The sequence below is a fragment of the Crassostrea angulata genome, chromosome 3 (genome assembly GCF_025612915.1).
Source record: "Crassostrea angulata isolate pt1a10 chromosome 3, ASM2561291v2, whole genome shotgun sequence".
NCBI lineage: Eukaryota > Metazoa > Mollusca > Bivalvia > Ostreida > Ostreidae > Magallana > Magallana angulata.
Window position 1 is genome coordinate 23,774,149 of NC_069113.1, and position 27,657 is coordinate 23,801,805.

A 27,657-nucleotide genomic window follows, 5' to 3' on the forward strand; every position below is an offset into this window, starting at 1 on the left:
GACGCCCTAATACAAAAGTTATATTACTTTACCGTAATAGCTTAAAGACTTGGTAATGTCAATACATACCACTGTCAAGCGAGTTGCTCTTCACCGTCAACTGGATTTTGCTTTCAAAACACCGTCTTTTTATGCCCTAACTTGTTATGTTTATGCTGAGACGTTGACAACGTCAACGTCATAAGCGTCAACTAACTTGGCGCATTTTATCTCATAATAATTATATGATAACGTTGTACCGACATAAAATACATGACATTTAACATTTTTACATTATAATACAAAATTACCATTCATAAAGTTAAATAACATCAATTATTATCGTTCATTTCGATTGTCATTATTTTGTTATTAAGAGTTTAAATAGTTTTAAACATCGGGCTCAAAGTCCGTAATATACCGCAGGCATGGCGGTTAGTCCGAACGAAAGTAAACAAGTCTGTATTCCAATGGAATAAAAGGATTTATATAACAATGTAAATAAAACAAGTAAGTCACAACAACACACAAATATTTAACACAAATGATGATATAGTCTCAACCCAGGAATCGTAACATTACCCCCCTCTTAAATGAAACGTCCTCGTTTCTACTTGGTTCACTCAATCAGCAAGTTGCAAATGGACAGAACACTGAGTTTGCGCATCACGTTTCACAGATGAAAATGAGTTGATGGTCTTCTCTGTCTGGGTTGCTGTACATTTAGATGTCGTCGATGTACGATACCAGAAGGAACGCAATTGGTAGGTGGTCCCATCAGGTAGGATGGCTGTTTCCTCCTTCCTGATGTGATCCAGGGTTGGGGGAAAAAATGATACTGCTCTGGTCCCCGTACGAATGGATCTCTCCCTAACCTTGATAAGTTCTTCAGCACAATGTTCTTTTCTGTAACTGGATGGAGCACCCAAGAAGAAAAATCTTGGGTCCAGATGGAGGTGGTCATAGACATTTGTTCCTTCCTGTTCCTTATCCATAGGTTGCAGATCTCTCCATTCTTCATTTGTCTCGTTCATCTGATCCATGGAGCTGATGATAGTTGCTGGTGCGTCAATCTCCCTCATATCTTGATCCTGAATATGGTTTGGCTGTGGCGACTGAGCTAGAGGAGAAAGCAGAGGTGAGGTGTTCTTGAATAATGATATGCAGGACCTCGGTGACGGGGTGGTAGGTAGCTCAACCAGTTGGATTGCAGGCCGCTCATCCTGAACTGGTGTCCCTGGCATATCTCTCTCAACTTGCGGATGAATTCTATGGTTTCTTGTCGGTCCACCATTGACTGGGTGATATTTGCACTTTGCTTCATGAGCCAGTAATTGGCTCTTTCTTGATCTGGACATGGCCAAAACACATCCATACTGGGAGTATTTGCACAATACTGGTTGGCTGTCATGCTTATCTCTGATGTGTCTGCTAAGTTGGCGCCATGTAGGGTACATCCTGAAGCAGGTTTTACAAGACAACATCATTGGTACTGAAATAAAATAAAGTTATTGTCACTTCACAATCATCACTATTTTTCTTCATTGGTTATATTATAAAATGTTATCAGAAACAAAGGTCACTGGATTGGTTCACGCACAATTTTTAACAAAAATAAATTATAACCGTTTTTAACGAACGCGCTTTATTCGGATTTATTTTCATTTATTCCACTTCGGAATAATTTCATCTGATCATGGTGAATATATTTTGGTTTTTCCGTTTTTGACCTTTTGACTTTATACACGAGGTCGGATACAGCTCCTAGTACTATGTAGGGTCCTGTCCAATGGTTTTGAAGTTTCGGACTTCTTCCTTTGGTTCTGGCTTTAGACGCGATCCATACATGTTGTCCAGGTGTATACTGCTTTTGATTTGTATTGGTGTCATATTTTCTTTTCTGATTTTCATTTACTACAATCAATTTTTGCCTGGCCTTTTCGTGGATGACTCCTATATTGGTTTTCATTTTCTCGACAAAGTCGTGGTAATTTTCATATAACTGGTCTTCCCCTGGGTGATGGCCATACATAAGATCAACTGGCAGTTTCAACTCTCTTCCCAGATTTAATTTGGCTGGACTGTATCCTGTGGTCTGGTGCACAGAGGATCTGTATGCGAGCATCACCAAAGGTAAAACTTCATCCCAATTCTTTTGGTTTGGTTGAACGTACTTGCTAATCATGTCTTCCAGGGTACGATTAAATCGCTCGACCAATCCATCGCTCTTAGGGTTGTATGGTGTAGTTCTTGTTTTCTCTATTCGCAACATCTTGCACAAATCTTGAAATAATGTTGACTCAAATTGCCTGCCCTGATCAGTGTGGACCTGGAGTGGAACTCCATACCTCGAGATAAATTCTTCTGTAAAAACCTTTGCAATGGTTATTGCCTCCTGGTTTTTTACTGGATATGCCTCTATCCATCTTGTGAAGTAGTCTGATATGATAACAATGTACTTGTTACCCTTCTCAGTCCGTGGTAAAGGACCAAGGATGTCTATGGCTACCCTCTCCAGAGGTTCACCAACTAGATACTGACCAAGTTTTCCTCTTGCTGCCCTTGACGGATTCTTCCGTGCCTCACATATAGTACAGCATCTGATATACTTCACCACATCCTCTTTATAGGATGCCCAGTAGAATCTCTCTCGGATTTTCTCAGTGGTTTTGGCTACTCCCAAGTGTCCACCTGTGGGGTTGTCATGCACTAACTTCATTACTTCAGTGACGCAGACCCTTGGTACCACTATCTGGTGATAGGTTTGCTCGTTTTCTTCCCATGTCCTGTAGAGCACGCCGTTTCTTATAATTAGGCGTTTCCATTGCGACCAGTATGTTTTAACTTCTGTCGACTCTTTTGCAACAATCTGCCAGGTTGGTCTTCTATCTTCCAACTTCCACTTGATGATTTTGGCTAATGATGGGTCTGTGTTCTGCTCTTTTTGTAGATCTTCTGGTGACTTCGTCATGTACCAATTTTGAGTGCTCGTTTGATCTTCTCTTAACTTCAGTATTGGATTACTTTCAGGTTCTATGCTCTGGTAATTTATTTCTTTCTTATCACAGTGATTACAAGGTGAACATGGACGACGACTTAGTCCATCACTATTACCATGCTGTTTTCCTGGTCGATGTTCAATCTTGAAGTTGTATGTTTGTAGTACCTCTAGCCAGCGGGCTACTTGTCCTTCTGGATTTTTGAAGATAAGGAGCCAGGTTAGTGCTCCATGATCGGTTCTAACCAGAAAGTCTTTTCCATATAAGTAATGATGGAAATGTTTTATTGAACTCACAACTGCCAGAAGTTCTCGTCTAGTAACACAGTAGTTTCTCTCTGGTTTATTAAATGACTTGCTAAAGTATGCAATAGGTCTCTCTATTCCATCCTCTATCTGAGATAGAACTCCGCCCATAGCAAATGCACTAGCATCTGTGTCTAACACAAAGGGTAAGTTCAGGTTCGGGTACCTTAAGATAGGTGCTGATGTGAGGGCTATCTTTAGGTTTTTAAATGCTTCGTCACACTGAGGGGTCCAACTGAACTTTTCTGTTTTCTCTGTCAGTTTGTGTAGAGGTCGGGCTATATCTGTAAACTTCTTTATGAATCTTCGATAGTATGAGCATGTACCCAAGAAACTTCGCACATCTGTGACTGATTTTGGTACAGGCCATTCCTTAATTGCGCTTACTTTATCTGGAGAGGTTGATATCCCTTCTTGACTAACTATGTGACCAAGGAAAGCTACCTGGTCTTTGAAGAAATCACACTTCTTCGGAGAAACCTTTAATCCCGCTTCTTGTAATCGTTGCAGTACTGCATCTAGATGATTTACATGGCTGTGGAAATCTTTGGAATAAACAATTATGTCGTCAATATATAAGAGACAAATTTCGAAGTTCAGACCCGCTAATACATTTTCCATTAGCCTCTCAAATGTGGCTGCCGCATTACATAAGCCGAATGGCATGACCTTGAATTGGTAAAAACCATGTGTGGTAACAAATGCTGTCTTTTCTTTATCTTTAGAGTCCATCGTTACCTGCCAGTAACCGCTTGCTAGGTCTAAACAACTAAACCATTGTGATCCTCTTAATGCATCAAGTGAGTCATCTATACGTGGTAGAGGGTATGAATCTTTTTGCGTTACTTCGTTGAGTTTCCGATAGTCGATACAATATCGAATGCTACCATCCTTTTTGGTTACTAGTACGATTGGTGCACTCCAAGCGCTAGATGATGGTTCTATAATTCCTGCTTTAAGCATTCTCTGCACTTCCTCTCTTGCTGCTTCTTTCTTATGAAGAGGTATCCGTCTAGGCTGTTGCTTGATTGGTCTTGCGTCTCCTGTGTTAATTTTGTGGGACACAATATTTGTCTTCCCTAGGTCTGTCTTTGATTTTGCGAATACTTTAATGTGCTTCTGCAAAAGATCCCTTACCAATTCTTGTTGTTCCTTAGAAAGGTTCTTGGTACAAGAGTCCCATAATGGTTTCATGTAATTTGTAAAGCTTGTGTCTACATCTGGCTCTATGTTGGTGTCATTCTTGGTTTGTACTTCACTCACATTTGGTTCTATTTCAGCTATAGCTGCAGATGTATCTTTGTAAATTTTCAGCTCTTGGTCACTGACATTTATGACACGAATGGGTACCTTACATTCTTTGGGTTTTACTAGACATCTTGCAACTAACAATCCGGACTGTTGAAGGTCACGTTTCGTTCCATCTATGAGGAGTTCTTTATCATTTAGATTTGGGTGAACTTTTCCTTCAATTATCATCTCACTTCTTGGGGGAATAGATAAAGTCTCTTGAATAGAAATTTTAAACACACTACTTTGATCACTGACAGTGTTGCATACTAGCCTCTGGTCACCAAGTGTAAGAGTTCCTTCCCCTAGGTGTAACTGACAATTATGTTCTCTGAGGAAGTCAAAGCCTAGTATCATTTGTGCATCAATGTCAGCAACTATTGCTCTGTGTTCGATTATTTCCCCTTTGATTTTGAATTGTAGTACAGTCTGACCTTCTGGGACAACAAGGTCACCATTTGCCATTCTTAAATTACTATAATTTGGTTCTAACTTTGGTCTCATACATCTGTCTATTTCATAATATTTCTTTGGATGAATGACTGTGATCGACGAACCAGTGTCAATGATAGAGTTTATTTTCAAATTGTAAACAAAGACATCAAGTGTTAATGAGTTATTACTTGATCCCTTTATTTCTAAAACTTGTGGCCCTTTTTGTTGTGTAGTTGACGTTAGGCCGCTGGCGTCAACTACTGCACGTTTTCCTGGTTCTCTGGTACTTTGGTCACTACGCTGTTGGTGTGACCCGATTTTCTTTGACTCTTGTTTTTCTCTGCTTCCAGGTGTCGTTGTAGTAACCTACATTCACTCTTGATGTGACCATCTTTCTTGCAGTAGAAACATGGACCTTTCTTGTTGAACTTCTTTTCTGTGTTCTGGCTGATGAGAGCTATTTGGTGTGCATCATTTCTGATATTTGCATCCATCGGTTCTTCTCTCTGCATCCGTACCGCGACTCTGTTTCGTCTTCCACGTGCTTGTTGAAATGCCTCATATTCCAATGCTAGTCGTACTGCATCTTCTAAATTTCTAGGTCTCCCTTGGAACACTGACCATTCCATCTCTTGCTCATTTAAACTTTCAATGAACGAATCCTTAGTTATCTGATCGCGGAAATCGAGGGGTGCGTTTGGGTAAGCCATCCTTACAAGTCGCTTGATATCTTGCATTAATTCCGTGATAGATTCATTTTTTCTCCGTACGCGGCTCTTTAACTGTGTCTTGTAAATCTCTTTCTGATTTTCTGGTTCAAATCTTGCCGATAGTGCAGAAACGAGGTGACGAAAACTGTATCGATACTCTGGTCTTAGATCACTCAGAACGCTTAATGCCGGTCCCCGTAGACTCGTAGCTAACTCTAGTGCTTTAGTTTCGTCATTCCAGTAGTTGAGTTCAGCGATCATGTCAAAATGTACTATGTAATCGTTCCAATTCATAGTACCATCAAATGTTGCCGGTTTTCTTCCTCTCGGTTCCTGTGTTCGTCTGAATTCAGGTTCCGGTGCTCGTCTTGAGTAGCCATCGTAAGGTACGTCGTGTTCATAACGATCGTGCGTTCTCTCTTGAATAGTTTCAAATGGACGCATGATTGGGCGAAATTCGTCGTTCCCGTGATTAATAGAACTTCTTGATGTCATTGGATATGACGAACTTGTTCTGGAATAATCATAGTTACGAGATTCATCGTACGAATTCGGCATAGATGTGGTTCTGTACGGCTGATATGCGTTGTGCGTATGTTCGTCCTCGTACATGGTATTGATGCCAAAACGCACATTATTTTGGTCTGTCGGTCGCTTGTCATCACTGGTTGGTTTTACTTGATTTTGTAACAAGTTCATTTGTGATTTCAAGGATTTTATTTCGTCGAGAATCACACGCAAACTATCTTGCGCACATGGGTTTACACTGGTACTATCGCCTATTATGCTGTGGTCGTTATTGTTATTGACCCGTAAAAGAACTTCTCTGCTTGGTGTACCATCAATAAATTTGTGATGTTTAAGAAACATTCTATGTACGACTTACTGAGTAAACATTTTGAGTTTCACATGTCGGCTGGAGCCGAGCTGTTTTGCTACAGAGCATTATGTCGTTTTGTATGAAGTGTGCAGTGCCATAGTGTAAGTGTATGTTTATCGCATTGTATATGTATCTTTCCAGAGTTTTGAGTGAAATTCTAGTATGCATAAGCTTGCATTTTCATGATAGTTGAGTATTTCTCTCCAATGTCTATCGGCCGACAGGACCTACTTTCTGCATTATTTTGCATAGCATGCAATTGTTTCATTGTATAAGCATACAATATAAGTCTGTATTTTATCATACAGTATAAGTTCTTGGCAGATTTACGATGTATAAGTAAATGTTAATGTTGTAATTTTGGAAGGTTTTGCAAAACACGTGGTTGCTGATGAAACTTAAATCTATGGAAAGCAGTTCTAGTCAATAATACATTTGTATACGGAAATGTATGGAGTCGCATTATTGTCATAGTTATTATCTTTGTAAATGTATGTGTATTGTAACAACAATTCATTTGTTTTTTGTAGCTTTTTACTAATAAAGTATGGAGACAAGTATGCATTCTTAATCCAGAACAGTAAAAAGACTGGCTCTACAAGCACACATGGCAACCATGAATCCAACAGAAGAGGACACAAGTGGTCGTCCCAGAAGGAAGATCGTTTTGACAGAGACAGGAAGAGCTCTCTTCGAACAGTCTGTTTCAAAATTTTGGACAAAACTGAGAACTGTGCGTAGGAAGTTAGAAGCAGAGATGAAAGAAATGGCTACAGACTCTAAGGAATCTTACCATCTCCAACGAGATAGACTGATCAACCTCGCTAAAGAGTACTGCGGAGTTCAGGAAGAATTGTTGGCCTTTCTGGAACGCTCTAATACAAAGGAGAGTGAGAGAGAGAAAGCATCACAGAACGTAGTGACAGACTTACTCATGGACAAAGTTAGTGAGTTTGTGCGCGGGCTAGACTCAGAAATGTCGTCCTTTGTGATGAGTCCCAAGCCTGTGACAATGAGGAGCCCTAATCCTGTCCAAGTGAAGACTCCGAAGCCTATACAGGTAAAGGCGGAGCCTCGGGATTCCCCAAAGCCTGCGGAACATGAAGACAGAAAGTCTATTCGATCAAGGAGAAGCGCTGGGTCTCATCGATCTGCTGCCTCTTCCATCTCCTTGGCGCAGCAGCGTCTTGAAGCGGAGGAGACCAAGGCTAAACTGCAGTACGCACGAAAGGAAGCCAAACTACGTAAAGAGCAGGCATCTATTCAAGTGGACCTGGAAGTCCTTGACGCCGAAAGAGATGCTGCTGTGGCAGAAGCAAAGCTACGTGCTCTTGAGAGCATGGAACCGGACTACATATCTGTTTCCTCCGAATCAGTGGCCGAACCTGTCGTAGAAGTCGAGGATCCGATTGAACGGGCAAGAAACTTTGTCGAAGGGATTAGTCTACAGCCAGTAGAGACAACCTTAAAGGAACCTCTGACAGAAATGTTGAACGAGGAATCCCACAAAGCAACAGAGAAACTTAACAGCGAGTCAGTCAACCCAGTTACGAGAATATCTACACCTGTTCCCAAGGGATTGGAATCATCCAAGAACACTGTGTTTGATATTTCAAGCTTTCTACTTAAGAAAGAACTCATGATCAATAAGCTGGTCAATTTTGACGATAAACCTGAGAACTTTGTACCCTGGAAGACCAGTTTTAAGTCAGTTATTCAGGAGGCATCAGTTTCGCCCTCAGAAGAACTCGATCTCCTCATCAGATGGTTGGGCCCTAGCTCCAAGGAACACGCTAAAAGCATCCGAGCAGCATCAATAGGAAATCCTACACAAGGCTGTGAGACCTTATGGACTAGACTGGAGGAAAGATACGGCTCACCTGAACTGATCGAAACAGCAATTAAGACCAAGCTTGCGAATTTCCACCGACTCAGTGCGAACGAACCAAGACGGTTGTATGAACTTTCAGATATTTTGAGCGAAACACTGGCGTTAAAGGAAAATCCAAAATACAATCAACAATTCAGTTATTTTGACTCATCAGTAGGAGTGCTTCCCATTGTTCAGAAGTTAACATCTGGTTTGCAGAATAAGTGGACTTCTAAAGCCTCGAAGTACAAACAGACGCATGGAGTTACTTACCCTCCATTTACTATATTCTGTGAATTTGTGAAGGAAATGTCAACCATGATGAATGACCCTGGCTTACAGTGACTCAGGCTTTTGTCAAAGAGACACCAAGATACAAGCAGCAGAACTTCAAACCTGCAAAATCAGTGAATGTCAAGAAGACTGATTTTAAAGACTCAGGAACAGACTTTAAGACCACAGGGAAGAGATGCCCTATCCACGATGCTGAGCATACCTTGAATGAGTGCAGGGCTTTCAGGAAGAAATCCGTTCGTGACCGGAAATTATTCCTCAGAGAACATAACTTGTGTTACAGATGTTGCGGATCAGACACGCATACGTTCAAGACCTGCCGCGCAGATATAAGATGCGAGGAATGTGAAAGTTCACAGCACCCTACAGCTCTTCATCCACCTGAAAGCCAGAGACAGAATGGCGGGGAGGGAGCAAACATCCTCTCTAAGTGCACGGCGGTGTGTGGTGAACAGTTTACTGGACGTTCGTGTGCAAAGGCTGTACTTGTGGACGTATATCCGAAAGGAACCCCTTCACAACGTTTACGCATCTATGCTCTGATTGATGACCAGAGCAACACAACACTCGCAAGATTAGAACTGTTTGACTTTATGAATGTGCCTCACTCACAGACACATTTCTTTACACTTACCTCATGTGCGGGCCGCATACAGACGAGTGGTCGTAGGATATCAGGTCTGATGGTAGCAACGACTGATGGTTCTGTTGTGATGGAACTGCCTACCATTACAGAATGTAATGAAATTCCCAATGAGAAACATGAAATACCGACCCTTGATGTAGTGAAACATCACCCACATCTTCAAGACCTACCTTTAGCTCCTATGAATCCACAAGCGGAAATTCTACTACTCATAGGACGTGACCTACTGGAGGCCCATTATGTGCTGTCTCAGAGACTTGGACCTAAGAACTCGCCCTTTGCGTTGCAGCTGAAACTAGGTTGGGTCGTCATTGGAGATGTATGTATCAACAAGTCGCATAAACCATCGACTATCAATGTGCTCAAGACTAACATAGTTACCTGTGAACGTCAGTCGATTTTTCAACCCTGTCCTAACAGTTTCCATCTAAAGGAGGACATCGCATCCTGTCGAGACGATGTTGGGTTCCACATTTTCGAGCGGAACAGGGATGATGACGAAGTTGGGATCTCTGTCGAAGATCGCCAATTCCTCAGGATTATGGACAATGAGTTTGTGAAAGATGAAGACGGGAGATGGAAAGCTCCACTCCCTTTTAAGCTTCGTAGACCGCAGTTAGGGAACAACAGAAGTCAAGCGTTAAAGCGTGCGCTGATGCTAGACAGGGATTTGAAGCGGAACCCTATAAAGAGGGAGCACATGATCACGTTTATGAAATCAATCACGGAAAGTGACGCTTTAGAGATTGCACCACCTGTTCCTCCAGGAAAAGAGTGCTGGTTTTTACCTCTTTTTGGAGTGTATCATCCACGAAAACCAGACAAAATACGTGGAGTTTTCGACTCATCAGTGAGTTATGAAGGTCTCTCTCTCAATAGTGTCTTACTGTCAGGACCTAATCTAACGAATGACTTGCTTGGTATACTGTTACGTTTCCGTATGGACAAAGTAGCCATCATGGCGGACATCCAGCAGATGTTTTACTCATTCCTTGTTAGTGAAGAGGACAGAGACTTTTTGAGGTTCTTCTGGTACAAGAATAACGACTCGGATGAAGAACTTATTGAGTACCGAATGAAGGTTCACGTGTTTGGGAACACACCTTCACCGGCAGTGGCCACTTATGGTCTACGGAAAACAGTAGAGAACGAAGATAGTGATGTAAGGAATTACGTGATGAAGAACTTTTATGTGGATGATGGTCTTATCTCCTTGCCCTCTAGTGCAGAAGCCATTAGATTGCTAAAGAAGACTCAGGTTGCGTTGAACAATGCAAGAATCAGACTCCATAAGATTGTGTCAAACGATGTGGAAGTCATGGAAGCTTTTCCATCTGAGGACTTGGAAAAGAACTTAATGTCACTGGACATTGGATCTGATGATTTGCCTGTCCAGCACAGTCTAGGCCTGTCATGGGACATTAACTCGGACAGCTTCACATACAGCACACGCATTCTAGAGAAACCCTTCACAAAGAGAGGACTTCTTTCTGTTGTCAACAGCTTGTTCGACCCTTTGGGTTTTATTGCACCCATAGTGATACATGGCAGAATTCTGTATAGAGAAGTGGGTGAGTGCAACAGTAGTTGGGATAATCCTTTACCTAGTGACCGAGAGGAAGAGTGGACAAGATGGAAGGACTCCCTCAGCTCTCTAGAAGACTTGCACATTCCAAGAATGTTTACGCAGCTTTCCTTAAGCCGTACTCACATGAGGGAAATACATATATTCTCGGACGCTTCTGAGAAAGCGATCTCAGCAGTGGTGTACCTGCGTACAATCAGCAACTCTGGTAATATCCACGTTGGATTCGTCATTGGGAAATCTAAGATAGCCCCACTTCAGACTACAACTATCCCGCGTCTTGAACTTTGTGCAGCAGTCTTGGGCACAGAGTTGGCTCAGACAGTGTTCAAACACTTGGATATTGACCCAGATGCAGCGACGTACTACACAGATAGTAAGGTAGTACTAGGTTACCTGAACAACCAAACTCGCAGATTTTATAACTATGTCTCGAACCGAGTGGCTGTCATCCACAGACGCTCTAAGCCTTTACAGTGGAAATTTGTACCAACGGCGCAGAATCCAGCAGACATAGGGACTAGATGTTTGACATCGGTAGAAGAGCTAGCAGAGAGTGACTGGCTTAGAGGACCACTTTTACTCAGATCTCCTCATAGTAAAGAAGAAGTTCTTACCTTTCCTTTGGTCTCTCCTGAAGAAGACAGTAATGTACGTCCAGAAGTAAAAGTAAAGAAAACGGAAATAAACACACCATTTGTGGCAAGATTTGAAAACTTTTCAACTTGGAAAAGTTTGGTGCGTGCTGTTTATAATCTGAAGAAGATTTGCCGATTGAAAAGAGGAGCTGCAGATTCAGCAGCATTCGATGTTGAGGTCATGCAAGAAGCTGAGCATTTCATCCTGCAGGAAGTACAAGCTTTCTTTTATAAGGAAGAGATCAGATCTTTGAAAGACGGTAAACCTGTACCCCCTTCAAGCTGCATTGTGACTTTGAACCCATTTATGGACAAACGGGGCACGGTACGTGTTGGCGGACGTCTCAACCAATCTAACCTTCCTGTTGATGAGAAGAACCCAATAATCATCCCTGGAAAATCTCATGTTGCAAGAATTCTTGTGTCCCATTTCCACAGCAAAGTTTATCACCAAGGAAGACTTATCTCAGAAGGTGCAGTGAGGTCCGGTGGGTTCTGGATCACTGGCTGTAAGACACTTGTGAACTCAGTTATACACAAGTGCGTTACCTGCAGGAAACTCCGAGGAAAACTGGAACACCAGCGCATGAGTGACTTACCTGCAGACAGACTGACGCCTGGTCCTCCTTTCTCAGCAGTAGGTGTCGACGTGTTTGGCCCGTGGACTGTAGCTGCGCGCAAGACCAGAGGAGGATTATCTCACAACAAAAGATGGGCGGTACTTTTTACATGTTTGACTTCAAGGGCCATTCACATAGAAGTCATAGAAGAGATGAGCTCTTCATCATTCATAAATGCACTGCGACGTTTTGTGTCTCTACGTGGCCCAGTGAAGGAGATGCGTTCGGACCGAGGGACCAACTTCTTAGGCGCCCTGGACGCGATTCAAGCGCATGCATGCAGAGAAACGACCTATTAAAGATTACCTTCGCAACAACAGGATAACATGGACCTTTAATCCACCCCATGCATCACACAGAGGAGGATCTTGGGAGAGGATGATTGGGATCTCTCGCAAGATACTAGACGCCATGTTGTTGAACCCAAATGCGAAACAGTTGTCCCATGAAGTCTTGTGCACATTCATGTGTGAAGTGTGTGCAATCGTGAACTCCCGTCCTATTTGTTCACTGTCATGTGATCCTGACAGTCCTTATGTCATCAGTCCGTCAATGCTACTTACCCAGAAAGGTTTCACAGACATTCCTCCACAGATTTGTGGTGACATAAAGGAAATCTACAAAGCTCAGTGGAAACATGTACAACACCTTTCCGATACCTTTTGGAAGCGTTGGAAGGATGGATACTTACAGAATCTCCAAGCAAGAAGGAAATGGTGTGAGGAACGTCCTGACGTGAAGGAAGGTGACGTGGTTCTATTACGTGACAAGGAGTTGCACCGTGGACAGTGGCCGATGGGTTTGATTGTGAAGACTTTCGAAAGTGGCAACGATCAGAAAGTGAGAACAGTTGAAGTTCGGGTGATCAAAGACGGCAAGGACACAACCTACATTCGACCAATAACGGAATTGGTGCTACTGACTGACTAACTTGTTCAGTTTATTAGTGTGCTTTAGTTAGCTTACATACTGTTTAGATTTTTGTGTATATGATTTATAATTTTGTATAATTGTAATATCCTTGGGATATTAGGCGGGGAGTGTGATGTTTAAGAAACATTCTATGTACGACTTACTGAGTAAACATTTTGAGTTTCACATGTCGGCTGGAGCCGAGCTGTTTTGCTACAGAGCATTATGTCGTTTTGTATGAAGTGTGCAGTGCCATAGTGTAAGTGTATGTTTATCGCATTGTATATGTATCTTTCCAGAGTTTTGAGTGAAATTCTAGTATGCATAAGCTTGCATTTTCATGATAGTTGAGTATTTCTCTCCAATGTCTATCGGCCGACAGGACCTACTTTCTGCATTATTTTGCATAGCATGCAATTGTTTCATTGTATAAGCATACAATATAAGTCTGTATTTTATCATACAGTATAAGTTCTTGGCAGATTTACGATGTATAAGTAAATGTTAATGTTGTAATTTTGGAAGGTTTTGCAAAACACGTGGTTGCTGATGAAACTTAAATCTATGGAAAGCAGTTCCAGTCAATAATACATTTGTATACGGAAATGTATGGAGTCGCATTATTGTCATAGTTATTATCTTTGTAAATGTATGTGTATTGTAACAACAATTCATTTGTTTTTTGTAGCTTTTTACTAATAAAGTATGGAGACAAGTATGCATTCTTAATCCAGAACAAAATTGTCCTTGGTGAGGTTCTTCAATATGATCGTTTTCCTCCATAACTTCTTCTTCGTTCCTTGACATCGTCGTAATTGTAAACGTGTTGCAGTTTTTAAACAGTTGATCCCACCGCTGCCACCAATGTAACGAACCGAGGGTACGTGTAAACGCTTAAACTTAATTATGGGCCGCTGTTTAATTATTATCTTGCGTCAAGGTTCAAAAAGAATTAACTTTGGTCACAGTTTATAGAAATCGTTGGTTCACTTATTATATTCAACTTGCCGAAACTAAATTAAATACTCCGTATAAAGTTTTACCATTTATTGCAACGAACGAATGGTTCCATATAAAAACACGTATAATTATTACTATTATACAGTACGGTTGGTACAACGTTATTATCTCCTATAAGTATAGCGACGAACCAATCCAGGACGCCCTAATACAAAAGTTATATTACTTTACCGTAATAGCTAAAAGACTTGGTAATGTCAATACATACCACTGTCAAGCGAGTTGCTCTTCACCGTCAACTGGACTTTGCTTTCAAAACACCGTCTTTTTATGCCCTAACTTGTTATGTTTATGCTGAGACGTTGACAACGTCAACGTCATAAGCGTCAACTAACTTGGCGCATTTTATCTCATAATAATTATATGATAACGTTGTACCGACATAAAATACATGACATTTAACATTTTTACATTATAATACAAAATTACCATTCATAAAGTTAAATAACATCAATTATTATCGTTCATTTCGATTGTCATTATTTTGTTATTAAGAGTTTAAATAGTTTTAAACATCGGGCTCAAAGTCCGTAATATACCGCAGGCATGGCGGTTAGTCCGAACGAAAGTAAACAAGTCTGTATTCCAATGGAATAAAAGGATTTATATAACAATGTAAATAAAACAAGTAAGTCACAACAACACACAAATATTTAACACAAATGATGATATAGTCTCAACCCAGGAATCGTAACAATATGTACCTTGCTGTGTGCTCCAAGATGAGCACAGGGATATGTATTCTATGTGCTCTAGGAAGTGCACAAGATATCGATTTAGTTGTGTGCTTTAATATAAGCACATGGCAATGGATCCTACATGTATGTGCCACAGGATGAGCACGAGAAAATGAACTGTATGTTCTACCGTTGATTAGCTGGTTGGTCACATGACTCAGTATAAGAACAAGTTTTGTCTTATAAATATCTGAGAACTTTTTGCTGGAATGACATGATACTGAATAGCGGGAAATATTCACTCCTGTTTTATTTTTGCCCACTTTATCGGTTGGCGAATTTAAGACTGGCCCATTTTAAACTTCCTATAGTATCTCCCTTTAAATACAACTGTGTCTGGGCAAAAAAAAAACCCCGAAACTGTTTGCAATTTATAAAGGCGAAAATAACACGGTGACAATGATCCCGTATGCAGTAATTCAAACTCTATCTCAAATTAATATATGTCGACTTCTTATCTTGAGACAGAAATGTGCTCTTGACTGCTAAGTTCCGTATAAAATGTTAAGTTAACACATGATGGGGAATATATTTTATGCAAATCAGGTCTTCATATGGTGGCGGTAAATCAGAGTTCTATGGACGCCATATCGGATATCATCTGAATGCCAAAATGCCAAAAATCCAAATGCCTCTTTCTGGTTTCCTGTTACCAGACAAACACAGGTGTAGGCGAAAAAAATGGTAAAGGCGCTATTAATCCCTCTTCAAATAAAGTAGATCAACAAATTAAGATGTATCCATGTAGTATAAAATCAATGTAAACATACTGCGATCCTGCCAACAGTTTGCTGGTGTCGGAAAGAAGACCTGTGTTGATCGCCTCTTTTAGATGTGAACTTCTTTTTAAAAAAAAACTAAAAAAAAAAAAAAAAAACAATAAACAAAAAACCCAAAACTAGACAACTAAACTATAAATTTAAGACAATAATGGAATTTAATTGATTAAACTATTTAAAAAGATATATATTCAAACTATAAAAAAATGACCGTTGTGATTGATACTTACGATATCCTCTTGAAGTCCTCTATATCCTCTAAGAGCTCTTTCCCACGAGAGGTAGCTTCTTGCTCCTTGTTTATATCGTCTTCGTTTAAAGAGTCAAAGTAGACTCTTGGGGTCATCATTGGATCATAGTCGATGTTGGGTTTTCGGGGGACTTTATCAACTTGATCTTTTTTTTCTTGGAGACAAGTGAAGAAAACCTCTTTGAGACAATGACTAAAACATATGAACTATATAAGTGTAATACCGGAGTCATACAATATTTTGAAACTGTTCACTTGTTTGCTAAGTGCCTTATAAAAAGTTAAATTGACACATAGTGGTAGTATATATATTTTTAAACATTTATAATTTCTTGAAAATTTTAAACTTACCAGGTCTTCATCTGGTGGCGATAGATCAGAATAAGTTCGATGTACACCATATCTGACATCGTCTGAATCTGAATCATACTGTGATCCTGCAAACAGTTTGCTTGTCTGAAAGAGGATCTGTGTTGATCGCCTCTTTTAGGAGTAAACTTGGGTAAAAAAAAAATTGAAATCCGAAAACAAATTAAATTAAAACACAACTAGACTACCAAGTTATGAAAGGAAGACAACGAAGGAATTTAATTTATTAAACTATTTGAAACTATATATTTAAAACTTTAAAAAAAATGTTGTGATCGATTTAAATTAAGATATCTTCTTGCCCTCTATATCACCCAATGCTCTCTTCCATGAGAGATAGTTTCGGGCTTCTCGTTTTTATCTTAAGTTGAGAGTTAAAGCAGAATCTTGTAGTCATCAGTGGATCATAGTCGGTGTTGGGTTTTCGGGGGGCTCTTTCTTCTTTGAGTCCTTTTGATAGTTTATAAAGTGAATATACATATATTAAGAAAGTGGAGACAATTGAACAAAACCTTATTCGAGACATTTACTAAAATGTATGAACTTTATCGGTGTAATATCGGATTCATACAATATTTTAAATCCCGCGTAACATTGACATCCCCACACATAAAAATTGAACCCCGTGCCTATATTGAGGCACTATCCTAAATTTATTTGTTATTGGAGAGGGTGTTTCAAAATACTGTAACTATGAACATAGGTTCAGAATATTGCATAATATTTTGAACCTTGATTCAGCATTTTGCAGTATCAAAATACTACATGACAACGGTATTTGGCTAGCTTGATATCATTAATCAGTTTATATCTAGTCAAATTTAAGATCTTTATTAGCTATAGTTTACTCTCACAATCAATATTTGGTGTAGACTATTTTTGTGCCAAGAAGTAATCAAATCTTTTGACTAGCCTTTGTCATCATTGTGACTGTTAGAGTGTTGCATTACCTTCTCACTGACATTGAGGGTGATGTTTTTCTTCTTTGAGGTCACACCGATATTTTCAGGATGAATTTCGGGTATGGCGCTTTGTATTTTCTGTTTGGACAATTTAACCGTCAGAATTCCCTTCACCGGTATTGCCCCGCCATTAGCCCCCATTTCATTATTGTTTCCACAACTGCCATCGCTTATTATGCCACGTTCTTGACTTACGGTGACGCTAGCACTCTCATATGGTGTGATTTCATTGTCTGCTACTAAATATACATGATTATTATATGATTTTAATTCTTTTTTATAAATCTAAGAAAAAAACCTATAAATAAATTGATCAGGAGCAATCCTTTTAATGAAAGCCAATACATGTATATACATGTACCTGTTTGGCTCTCATCGCCGCTTAAAACGCCTCCTTCGTCACATGTAACATAACTATCATCTCCTTATGCGAGTTCATCTCCTATGGCTACATAAGTAATATAGGGTCAAGATCATCCAGGAAATTAGTTTTTGCCCAGTTTAGAAACCCTTGATGAAAGAAAAAGGGAATTGGAAGATTTTAGAGAACAAAAATTGGCTGGTGTTTATATAAAGTCAAGGGCAAGATGGGTGAAAGAGGGTGAAAAATCTGCACATTATTTTTGTTACTTATAATCAAGAAATTGGTTTAGTTAAAAAAATATCTCGTATAAAATTTGATAATGTTGATTTTATTTGTAAACAATCGGATATCCTGAAAACAATTAAACGATACTTTGAAAATTTGTATAGAAATGTAAACAATTCCCGTGAAGAATATGACCTTCATGAGGATCTTAATTATCAAAATATCAAGAAGCTTTCTTTTGAAGAGTAAGGATCGCTAGAAGGTTATATATCTTTGTAGGAAGCAGCAGAAACACTTTATAAAATGAAATCAAATAAATCACCAGATTCTGATATTTTCACATAAGAGTTTTTTTTAAGTATTTTTGAAAAATATAGATGTTTTTGTTATTCGATCAATTAATTAATAACTATGCATATGAACATAACATGTTAAGTATAACTCAAAGACATGGAATAATTACATGATTGCCAAAGAGTGACAAACCCAAACGTCTCTAAAAAAAAATTGGAGACCAATCTCACTTTTAAATACTGTTTATAAAATTGCATCCGGTTCAATTGCTAATAAAATTAAAAATGTTTGGATAAGATATCCCAAGATGACCAAACAGGATTTATACGAGGGGGAATTATAACTGAAATTTAAGACTTACATATGATATTATGCAATATACAGAGGAAGAAAAAATACCTGGTCTGCTCCTCTTGGTGGATTTTGAAAAAGAATTTAATTCTGTGTCATGGTCTTTTATTAAAAAATCACCTAGATATTTTAATTTTGGTGAATTCATAAGGAAGTGGATGTATTTTTTATTCAAACATAAAATCAGCGGTGAATCATGAAGGAAACATATCAGACACTTTTCATTTGTACCGAGGATGTCCTGATCTGTCTTTTTTGCCTGACTCTAGTTCAGTCGATGCAAGTGTGACTGCCTTTTTGAGAGGAGCGTCGATTGATCCCGAATCAGACAGTTCGTGGTTCAGTTTGGTCAAATTTCAGCAGATAGTATCGAACTAGACGAAATCTTACCACTGGTGTGTAAAGTTACGGTTCACAGAATACGAGTGACTCTTGATTTGATAGATTTCTTCTCCCAGGAAACTATTCCGTCGCATGGTTCAACAGTCTTCGAAAGAAACATGCTGAAAGAAGATGGTACACCAGATGCCGCTGAAGATAACGGAGGGCTGATGCAGGATTCTCTTACTGAATTTTGTGACACTTTTTATTTACAATACACAGAGGGAAATACGTACAAAGTACCCGAACTAAGGCACGATATGACAGATGTACAGTGGAAGTCAGTTGCATTCGTAATTAGAATGGGTTTCTATCAGGAGAAAGTATTTCCCATAAAACTATTTCCTATTTTTCATGCAGCAATTTTCGGTGCTTGCACTGAGTCGGATCTAATTGATTCCTTTCTCAAATTTGTTTCAGCGATGGACAGAAGTGTGATAGAGAGTGCCCTTAAAGATTTTGAAGCTGTTGACAAGGATGAAATATATAATGCGTTGGAAAAATACGATGTAAAGAAAGCCATCCAGTATCCAGTAATTATAATATGTGCGTTGCCCATCCGTCTCACACATGCGGATGCGTTTTAGAAGTTTCTCAAAGCTATTCCCAGGATCCATACGTCTTATTCAAATCTGATTTTTAGTCACTTCTAAGGAATAGATACTGGCAAATGGACTTTGTCTAATCAGAGAGTTTTTCCATAACATGATAATCAAAAAGTCCTTCCATAACGTGATAAGAATAATCAAAAACATTCAAACAATATGTTCTAGAAGTTTTAAGCAAAACTTAAAGAAGTCAGCAGCGTTATTGCGAATTTCGTTTTAAGCATACATGTTTTTATACTTATCGTTTTTATGCATACGTCATTATTTGATGACTTTGTTGTTTAAATTCAAATTATTTGTTGCGCTAGTTTTAGTATTTGATGTTTCTTAAGCAAATAATTAGTATTTGATCTAATAATATCGAGTTGAATGACAACAAGCTCAAAACAATGATTCCATCTTTTTATTTGAGTCTGATAGTGTCTTTTAAATATAAATATGTCATTTTACAAATCTTTACCTCGATGCATGTTTGGTTTCGATGACAGGTTGTTTTAATTATTTTTTGTCAAAGGAAATGACACTGAACCGTCCATATTGCATACGCTGTATTGATAACTTTCGAGAGTGACCTTCTATTAGAAGTTGTGTACTTGTTTTCTCACATACCAACTGATTTTTGATGCATTATTTATACCAATTTATTGATCTTGATACGTAATAAACAGTTCTCGTTTACATATTGTTTTTAATCAGAAGAATCAGAAACATGCATAAACATATAGTCTTCAAAAGTAGACATGTTAAGACAAAAGTTCTAACTTCTCTGCTTACATGTTAGGATGTAAATCAGTAAGGACCTAGGTCCTTAGTTTTTCATACAATCCAAGTCCTTCACGCACGGTGGAGCTAAATTGTTTTCCGTCATATATATACTCTCCCAAAAAAGAAACGCAACATGTATTATTTTACAAGCTTTTGTCAGGTAAAAAAATAAATTTTAAATACTTAATACATTGCGTGAACCGTTTAATAATTAGCATAATGATAGCCGTTGTGTTAGTTGTAATCATCTAAACGACAAAATTCAAAACAAAAGGTTTTACGAATGTTTATTTGCACAAATACATAAGTATCTTGTGTGGCCACCGTTTGCTTGCAAAACTGTTGTAACTCGTCTCCGCATTGATTGAATCAAACGTTGAATTTGGACCTGGGGTATTCTTTACCATTGCTCGTGTAGTGCCCGCTGTGATTGCAGAAGAGTTTTCGGGGCTGGTTGACGCATGCGCACACGTTTATCCAACTGATCCCAGAGGTGCTCAATAGGATTCAAATCCGGGGATCTCGCCCTGGGGCCATAAAACTTAGACGAGCTCACTTATGACCCAAGTCTCACTTTTCCACAATATGTTCCTTTTGTAAAAGTGAGACTGAGATCAAAAGTGAGCTAATCTTAATTTTATGGCCCCAGGGCCTGGATGGCCAGGGTAACACAGTGACGTTGTGGTCAGCAAGAAAGTCGACAGTAGCACGTGCTGTGTGCGGTCTGGCGTTGTCTTGTTGAAAAATCTCTCTCTGTGTGTTGATGACTGGAAGAAGGTGAGGCTGGAGGATCTTGTCGCGATACCTTTGCACCGTTAAATTGCCAGGAACAAGAACCAGTGGCGTCCGTTGATTGTAAGAAATAGCGCCCACATCATAAAACTGGCCCCATCGAATCTGTAAACTTCTACCACACAGTTGTTTGCAAAACGTTAATTTTTTCGCCTGTAAACACGGACTCTGCCATCTCGGTACTGTAGCATAAATCTACTTTCATCACTAAACCAGATTCTTCTCTAATTCCTTAGAGTCCAGTTCCTAACTGTGTTGCACCATCCGACCCGTGCACGCCGATGTTGTCTCCCCAAGATGGGACCAAAAAAAGGTCGTCTGGCTCGCAGTCCAACTTCTCGCAGGCGATTGCCCACTGTTTGTGCGGATATTCTGCGAAGGCCAGTCGGCTTGAAGCGGTTTGTGTTGCTGTAACTATCCTGTTGCTTAGATGGAGAGTACATATATAGCGATCCTGTTGCACAGTTGTAATACGCTATCGACCAGTTCGCGGCCTATCATTTGACGTCCCAATCTGTAAATATCTCTGCCAGAGACAAGCGATTGTACTCCTGTGGACATTATAATGTTGAGCAACAACATATTGTGACTCCCCAGCTTCGAGACTCCCTATTGCGATATTGCGCGAAATTATGTCTAATCTAGGCATACGTAAAAATCGTCCTACAGCGAACAAGGGCAAACATTTAATTCATGCGATAGTCTTTTTTTTTGGTTAACACACATCACACATAAAAATTAACAAAAAAAAAAACCAAAAAAACAAACCATTCGAACAATGTTCCTATTTTTAATTTCGCAACAGTTACGGCTGATCGCACATCAAATTTTGCCATTTAAATTCATCCCTGGTAAAATGGAAACCTAAGCATATCATTACAAAACTTGCTTTCAGTTATTTTTTATACAAAAATTTCTTTTGCAAAAATGATACTACAAGTTGCGTTTCTTTTTTGGGAGAGTATATTAGCAGCAGTTCAAACATTTCTGGATCACATGTAGATCTTCCTCTAAAACACACTCTGACGTGCAAATATTAACAATATATTAATAATCTCTCTTGAAAATAGTCTTCATGAAATTAACTCTGGCATTTAGAACATAAAAGTAGGTCGTCTTTGTGGTACATTTTCGTTTATGATTGGACGAACCATTCTATGGGAATTCCAAATTGCTCTAACTGCATCCAATTCTTTCTAAAATGAATTTTGGGTGAATAAGGAGGTTGATATTATAGTTGCTTATTGTCAAATTCACCATCAAACACAAATAGTTCCCTTAACATGACAATCAGTATACTAGTATCAGTTTATTCTTAAATTTGATATAAATATGTATTAAAACAACTTTAAATATTAAACATTACTTCTACGATTATCAATTATCACTACAAATTATTATTATTATTATTTATATATCAATACAAGTTCACACATCAAATCGGGAGGTTATCGAGTTGAAGTGATTACAGTTCGTCCGTCCGGCCAATTGGTGGTTGGGTTTTCAATAGGTTGACGGGTTGATAAATAACATGTACATGTATATAGGGTAGCTGATGTCCAGGTAGAGAGGATAAACGTTTAAATAATTTTACAACTGTCGATCTGTCAACTCGACTACTAGTATCTTTCGACTGGGAACTATTTTGGAGGGGGGATCACTTTATTTAAACCACACCTCCGCCCCGGTTGGAGCTTGAACTTACATACTATGGAACCCACTTTCCTAGAAGTGAGCGGCCACTGCGCTAACCCCTCGGTCATCTAAGCAAGACAAAAATTTTGCTTTCGATGACGAACGGACCCTAGTGCGCTCGTCGCTAAATACTCGGTCGTTTGAGATACAGGTGGAATACAGTTAAGGTGGAATGCTACACCAAAATTTTATTTTATTTATCGTTCGAGTACCATTTTTGAAGGAACATTGCGTTGTAAAAAGAAAGATATATGCCTTTAATTTTTTATACGAATTTTTTTGTATTTTTTACGAAAAGGTGGAAAATCTGTTTTGGTTGCAAGCAACGCACTGCATAGTTTAAAATTTAATGTGAATAAATGCATAATATAAATATCTAATAAACAAAAAAAATTCGGATAAAAGAATAAAGGGCATATATCTTTTAAAAAACATTTTTACTGCCAACCTTAAATCACATTTTTTGCATCACTTCCTAACCCTTCTGATTCACAGCTGAAAGATTTAGATTGTGAATTCTACGCGTTTGTAATTTTAAAAAAAATTGTTTAAGAAAATCATTGTTTCTATTAATGGTGTTTTGAGAGAAGTAGTTTCCTTAATGAATCTGCATCACTTTAGTTTGATATATGGCATTGATGTGAATTTTCATTAATACAATGGGCTGATGCAGCTATAAGAGAATGGCTAAAAAATAAAAATCTGGTTCCTCTTTCAAAAGTGTGTACGCTATGTATTACTCAAAAAATATGTTCACTGCTAAGTGCAAAAACATTCTAGAGATCTATACAAAATTCTTAAAGAAAATTCAATCGAACCATTATTCAAAACAAGTTGGAGCCGTCTTCTGAATTATGATTTAGGTGATTTGGAATGGGAGACCATTTTTTCCTTTTGAAACCATTAAGCACTGGGTCCGCCGCCATAAAACATTCTTAAGTCTGAGAATGTTCTCAAGTCTGAAAAATTCTCAACTCCCCAATTCTCAGACTCAGCCGCCGCCATAAAAAAGTTGAGCAAATTAAAAATTCTCAAATTCTGTTTTATTCTCAAATATTTGAGTATACAAAAAAGTAGACTTAAGAATTTTCTCAAGCAAACAAAATGGCTGCCATTGTCAGACGTCGGCGTCGCAGAAGACAGAACGCGGTTCCAGTGAGGCGACCTCGTGTTTTTCGAGACCTAAGTAATCCTCTGGAAAGTCTTGATGAGGAAGAAGTGTATCAAAGATACGGGTTTTCTACAGAAACCATTCTGTTTATCGTGGATGGAGTCAACAACATCCTAGAGACAGACACTGCCAGGAATCGGCCCATTCCCCCGCTGATCCAGGTGCTCCTTTTCCTACGATTCGTGGCCACCGGGGCACACCTGCGACTTGTTGGGGACAGTTTGAATGTGTCAGAATCCTCTGCAGGAAGAGTAGTAAAATCTGTGGCAAGGGCAATTATTGAGGTGTTCACACACATGATTAAATTTCCGGTGGGTGACATGGCCAGTAAGGTCAGGGAAGGATTCCGCCGAATTGCAGGTAATCATCGTACACACTGTTTAGAGTTGTATGCGCCGTAAAGTGAAAGTTGCCGATTCTGCTTTAAAAGCACAATAAACATTGTAAAAGTAAACAATTCTGAGAGTTCAACTTTTTAACATTCGGTAATAAAGGTGTTTTTAAAAGCTAAGACATAAATGTTTCTGATTAAAGCTTGTACAGACATCGAACATAATTCACACATCTCCAAAGATGATTGACTTTTTGGGTTTTTTCACTCAAAAGAGTTCCGCAAAGGGCAGTTACCGAATAATGGGTGGTGGATCCAAGAGAGGTGTATTACAATATAAAATACTAAAAGTCTGTTGCACTTGTCAGTGTGATTATCAAGGCTGTTCATTGTCAATTGGTTTACAAATTATTACGTCCAACACACTAAAATCAGAGTACTCATACCACTACCACCCTGTGATAAAATGACTGAACATCATAAAACAACCCACTCTCAAACACCCCCCCCCCCAATCCCCTTTCGAAATATGTATGGACATGTGTAAGATTAAAATACCTTGTTCATCTTTTCACAGCAATTATTCACTTCATTTTTAAATAAACTAGATTTTACACTTTAAAGTGAATTTGCGAAATAAATAAATTCATTTGAGTCTATATGTGGTGGAGGGGGTGCTAGGTCAATGCAGATATTACAAATGGATGCCATATTATTTAAATAAAATTTTGTACTTACATGTAGTATATAAGAGGGAATATCTTTTTCAAAGTTTATGGTTTTTTCTATATCTATCCCCCTGGGGTCTTAGTATTTTATTTGTTTGTTTGTTTTTGTTGGTTTTTTTTGGGGGGGGGGGGCAAGTTGGTGGGTTAATGCTGGGGTTGGGTCAGCGTCTTTATAGATATACATCTGTAGCATTGAGAATCTTACAACATATTGAAATACATCTTGCAATATATTTATGATATTTTTATCAAAAATTCCCTTATTGTGCATTAAAAACGGTATCCAACATATCACTATGTCTATACATTTTAGTAGAATAAATTCATTAAATTCACAATTTTATTTTTGTTTTTAGAAGGAATTTCAAGACCGCCATTTAGTTTTAAAAAATCTTCAGGAAGAACTGATGGTGAGTCTTACTGTCAACCAACCAATATCATTGAAATCTTTTTCTTTATAGAAAACATTCTCGTAAGTATTCAAAGAAGTTTTATTTTTTTTTACAGGAAATGGTAGAGGAAAGAACAAAGATGCACCAAATCAAGAAAATCATTGAAGAAGAGTTGCTTGTAAGTGAAAATACTTATGGGTACTGGAAAATTCGATCTAATCGAATTTACATTTAGACTTCATATATTATTTGATCCTTATATTTAGATGGAAATAAAAAGGAAAGAAGAAATGAAGAGAAGACTAAAAATGCTCCAAACTGAATTGATGGTAAGATGTCATACTTAGTACGTTATAAAACATAATTCACTTGGTATTTTGACAGTTTGTTGAAGAAACTTGAAAATCTTACATATTTGTAATGTCGCGGCATTTTATTTCTTCTGTCTTGCATTCACATGTAAGAGAAAATAAATATGTTGGTTATTTTTATTCCAGAGCTATCATCATGAGAGAGCTGTCGAAGAAGATACGCACTTTATTCCAAGGAAATTATTCCTGAACAGTGTAGAGACATTAAAAACCGTCCCAAAGATACAAGTCTATATAACATACATGTATACAGTATATGTTTAAACAGATACATTGATACTTTAAATATGTTAAATCATCGCAATAAGTTTAAATTTTCAAGAAATCGTTTTCACAATATTTACTATAAACAGTAAAACTTGGTTACGCCGAGGTCGCCTACAACGAAATCACGCATACAGAGAAGTTAGTTTGTAAATTCATTAGACATAACAAATTACGTTTACAACGAATCAATATCGCTCGTCCCTGGTGCTGTGTTACGACTTTGTTATACTGTACATTTAACAAAAAGTAATAATGTGTACTCATCAAGTGATTCTTCCTCCTTAAAGCTCGAGATTGCACCCAGAGTCATTTATGAAATGAAAGATGGACCGTGTGGCAGCCTTTCCTACGGAGACCAACCCCAACCACTGCTGAAGGTTAATATCAATCTTAGTTTTTGAAATAATATATTTATTATTTTGATTGCATTTATTTTAGTTGCATAGTTATTACATGACTGTATTTGTATTTTTTTATAAGAGAGAGACTAAGCCCATACTCAAGAGTCGCATAAAGAAAATTTTCGGGTTCCGCTAAACTAAAACTAATGGAGGCCATGATGATGAAAGAATTCGGTCATTGCACAAAAATTCCATTTGTTCAGCTTTAATATTTTTAAATGAATAAATCTTCGTTGTTTCATTTGCAAATGCGTTTATATTATTTATCAAATCATGGTCCGGGACCTACATGTATAGAATGTTATAAATATAATCCACAAATAATTGTTTCCCCCTTGAATATCAACTATTTGGGTAGCTGGTGCAAACTGTGTTTTAAACATGCATGTGTAATCAAAGATTACAAACCCGGGGGCGTGTGCACTGTTTATAAATCCCCTGACTACTTTTTAGGCACGGCATTTGCACGGAATCAGGACAACTCGCCCCCAAGACAAGTCACCCCTCAGTAAAACAGAAGACAACTCGCCCCCAATTTAGGACAACTCGCCATAACTCAAGACAGCTCGCCCCCAACATTAAGACAACTTGCTCCCAGTATTTTTGTTCGTATTACGACAAAATCTATAACAAAAAATTTATTTTTTTTCCTTTTATACCACCATGCAATGAATGTTTTATTTCAATTTTTGATAGATTTTAATTTGAAATTTAACAGACTTTGAAAACTTTCAATCACAGTTTTACTTGAACAGTTTTATTCAAAAGCATCCATAATCAGCAAAGGTTGTATGTATTCTGATTAAAAAAAAATGTTTTCTTTTATTATTTATAAATTCTCTTTCCCGATATAAACTCAGGCAAATACATTTAAATGTACTTAGGCAATTATGATTTTAGAAATCGGGACAATTTATTATAGATTGAGCACATTATTTTAAGTTTTAAAATAACTTAATTATGACCAACGTATGAAATCAGCGATCATACAATCGCGTTATATCATTCGTGTGCTAATGATTATTAGTTAAAACTATGATGAAAACCACGCTGTAAATAATTAGAGTGACATGTACACGTATAATTTTGATTCTTTAAATTTACGACTTATTAATGTATGCAAACTCTGAATCTTACGATGTATTTAACAATATCATGTATAAATTATATCATTGGGGGCGAGTTGTCTTGACTGAGGGCGAGTTGTCCTAATTTAGGGGCGAGTTGTCTAGAGCTGGTGG

The 27,657-nt window shown here is 38.3% G+C and overlaps 2 protein-coding genes across 2 annotated transcripts; both read left to right on the forward strand.

Annotated features, from left to right (window-relative positions):
* Window positions 1-23,801: 23,801 nt before the first annotated feature.
* On the forward strand, window positions 23,802-24,503 carry LOC128175201 (uncharacterized). The gene has a single exon (XM_052840651.1). The coding sequence runs from the start codon at window positions 23,860-23,862 to the stop codon at window positions 24,325-24,327; it is 468 nt and encodes a 155-aa protein (XP_052696611.1). The 5' UTR covers window positions 23,802-23,859; the 3' UTR covers window positions 24,328-24,503.
* A 56-nt stretch (window positions 24,504-24,559) lies between these two features.
* LOC128176799 (uncharacterized) lies at window positions 24,560-26,956 on the forward strand. Its single transcript, XM_052843347.1, has 7 exons — window positions 24,560-24,583; window positions 25,342-25,395; window positions 25,493-25,555; window positions 25,644-25,706; window positions 25,875-25,976; window positions 26,303-26,392; window positions 26,870-26,956. Exons 1-7 carry the CDS (start codon window positions 24,560-24,562, stop codon window positions 26,954-26,956), a joined length of 483 nt encoding a protein of 160 aa, XP_052699307.1.
* Window positions 26,957-27,657: the final 701 nt, after the last annotated feature.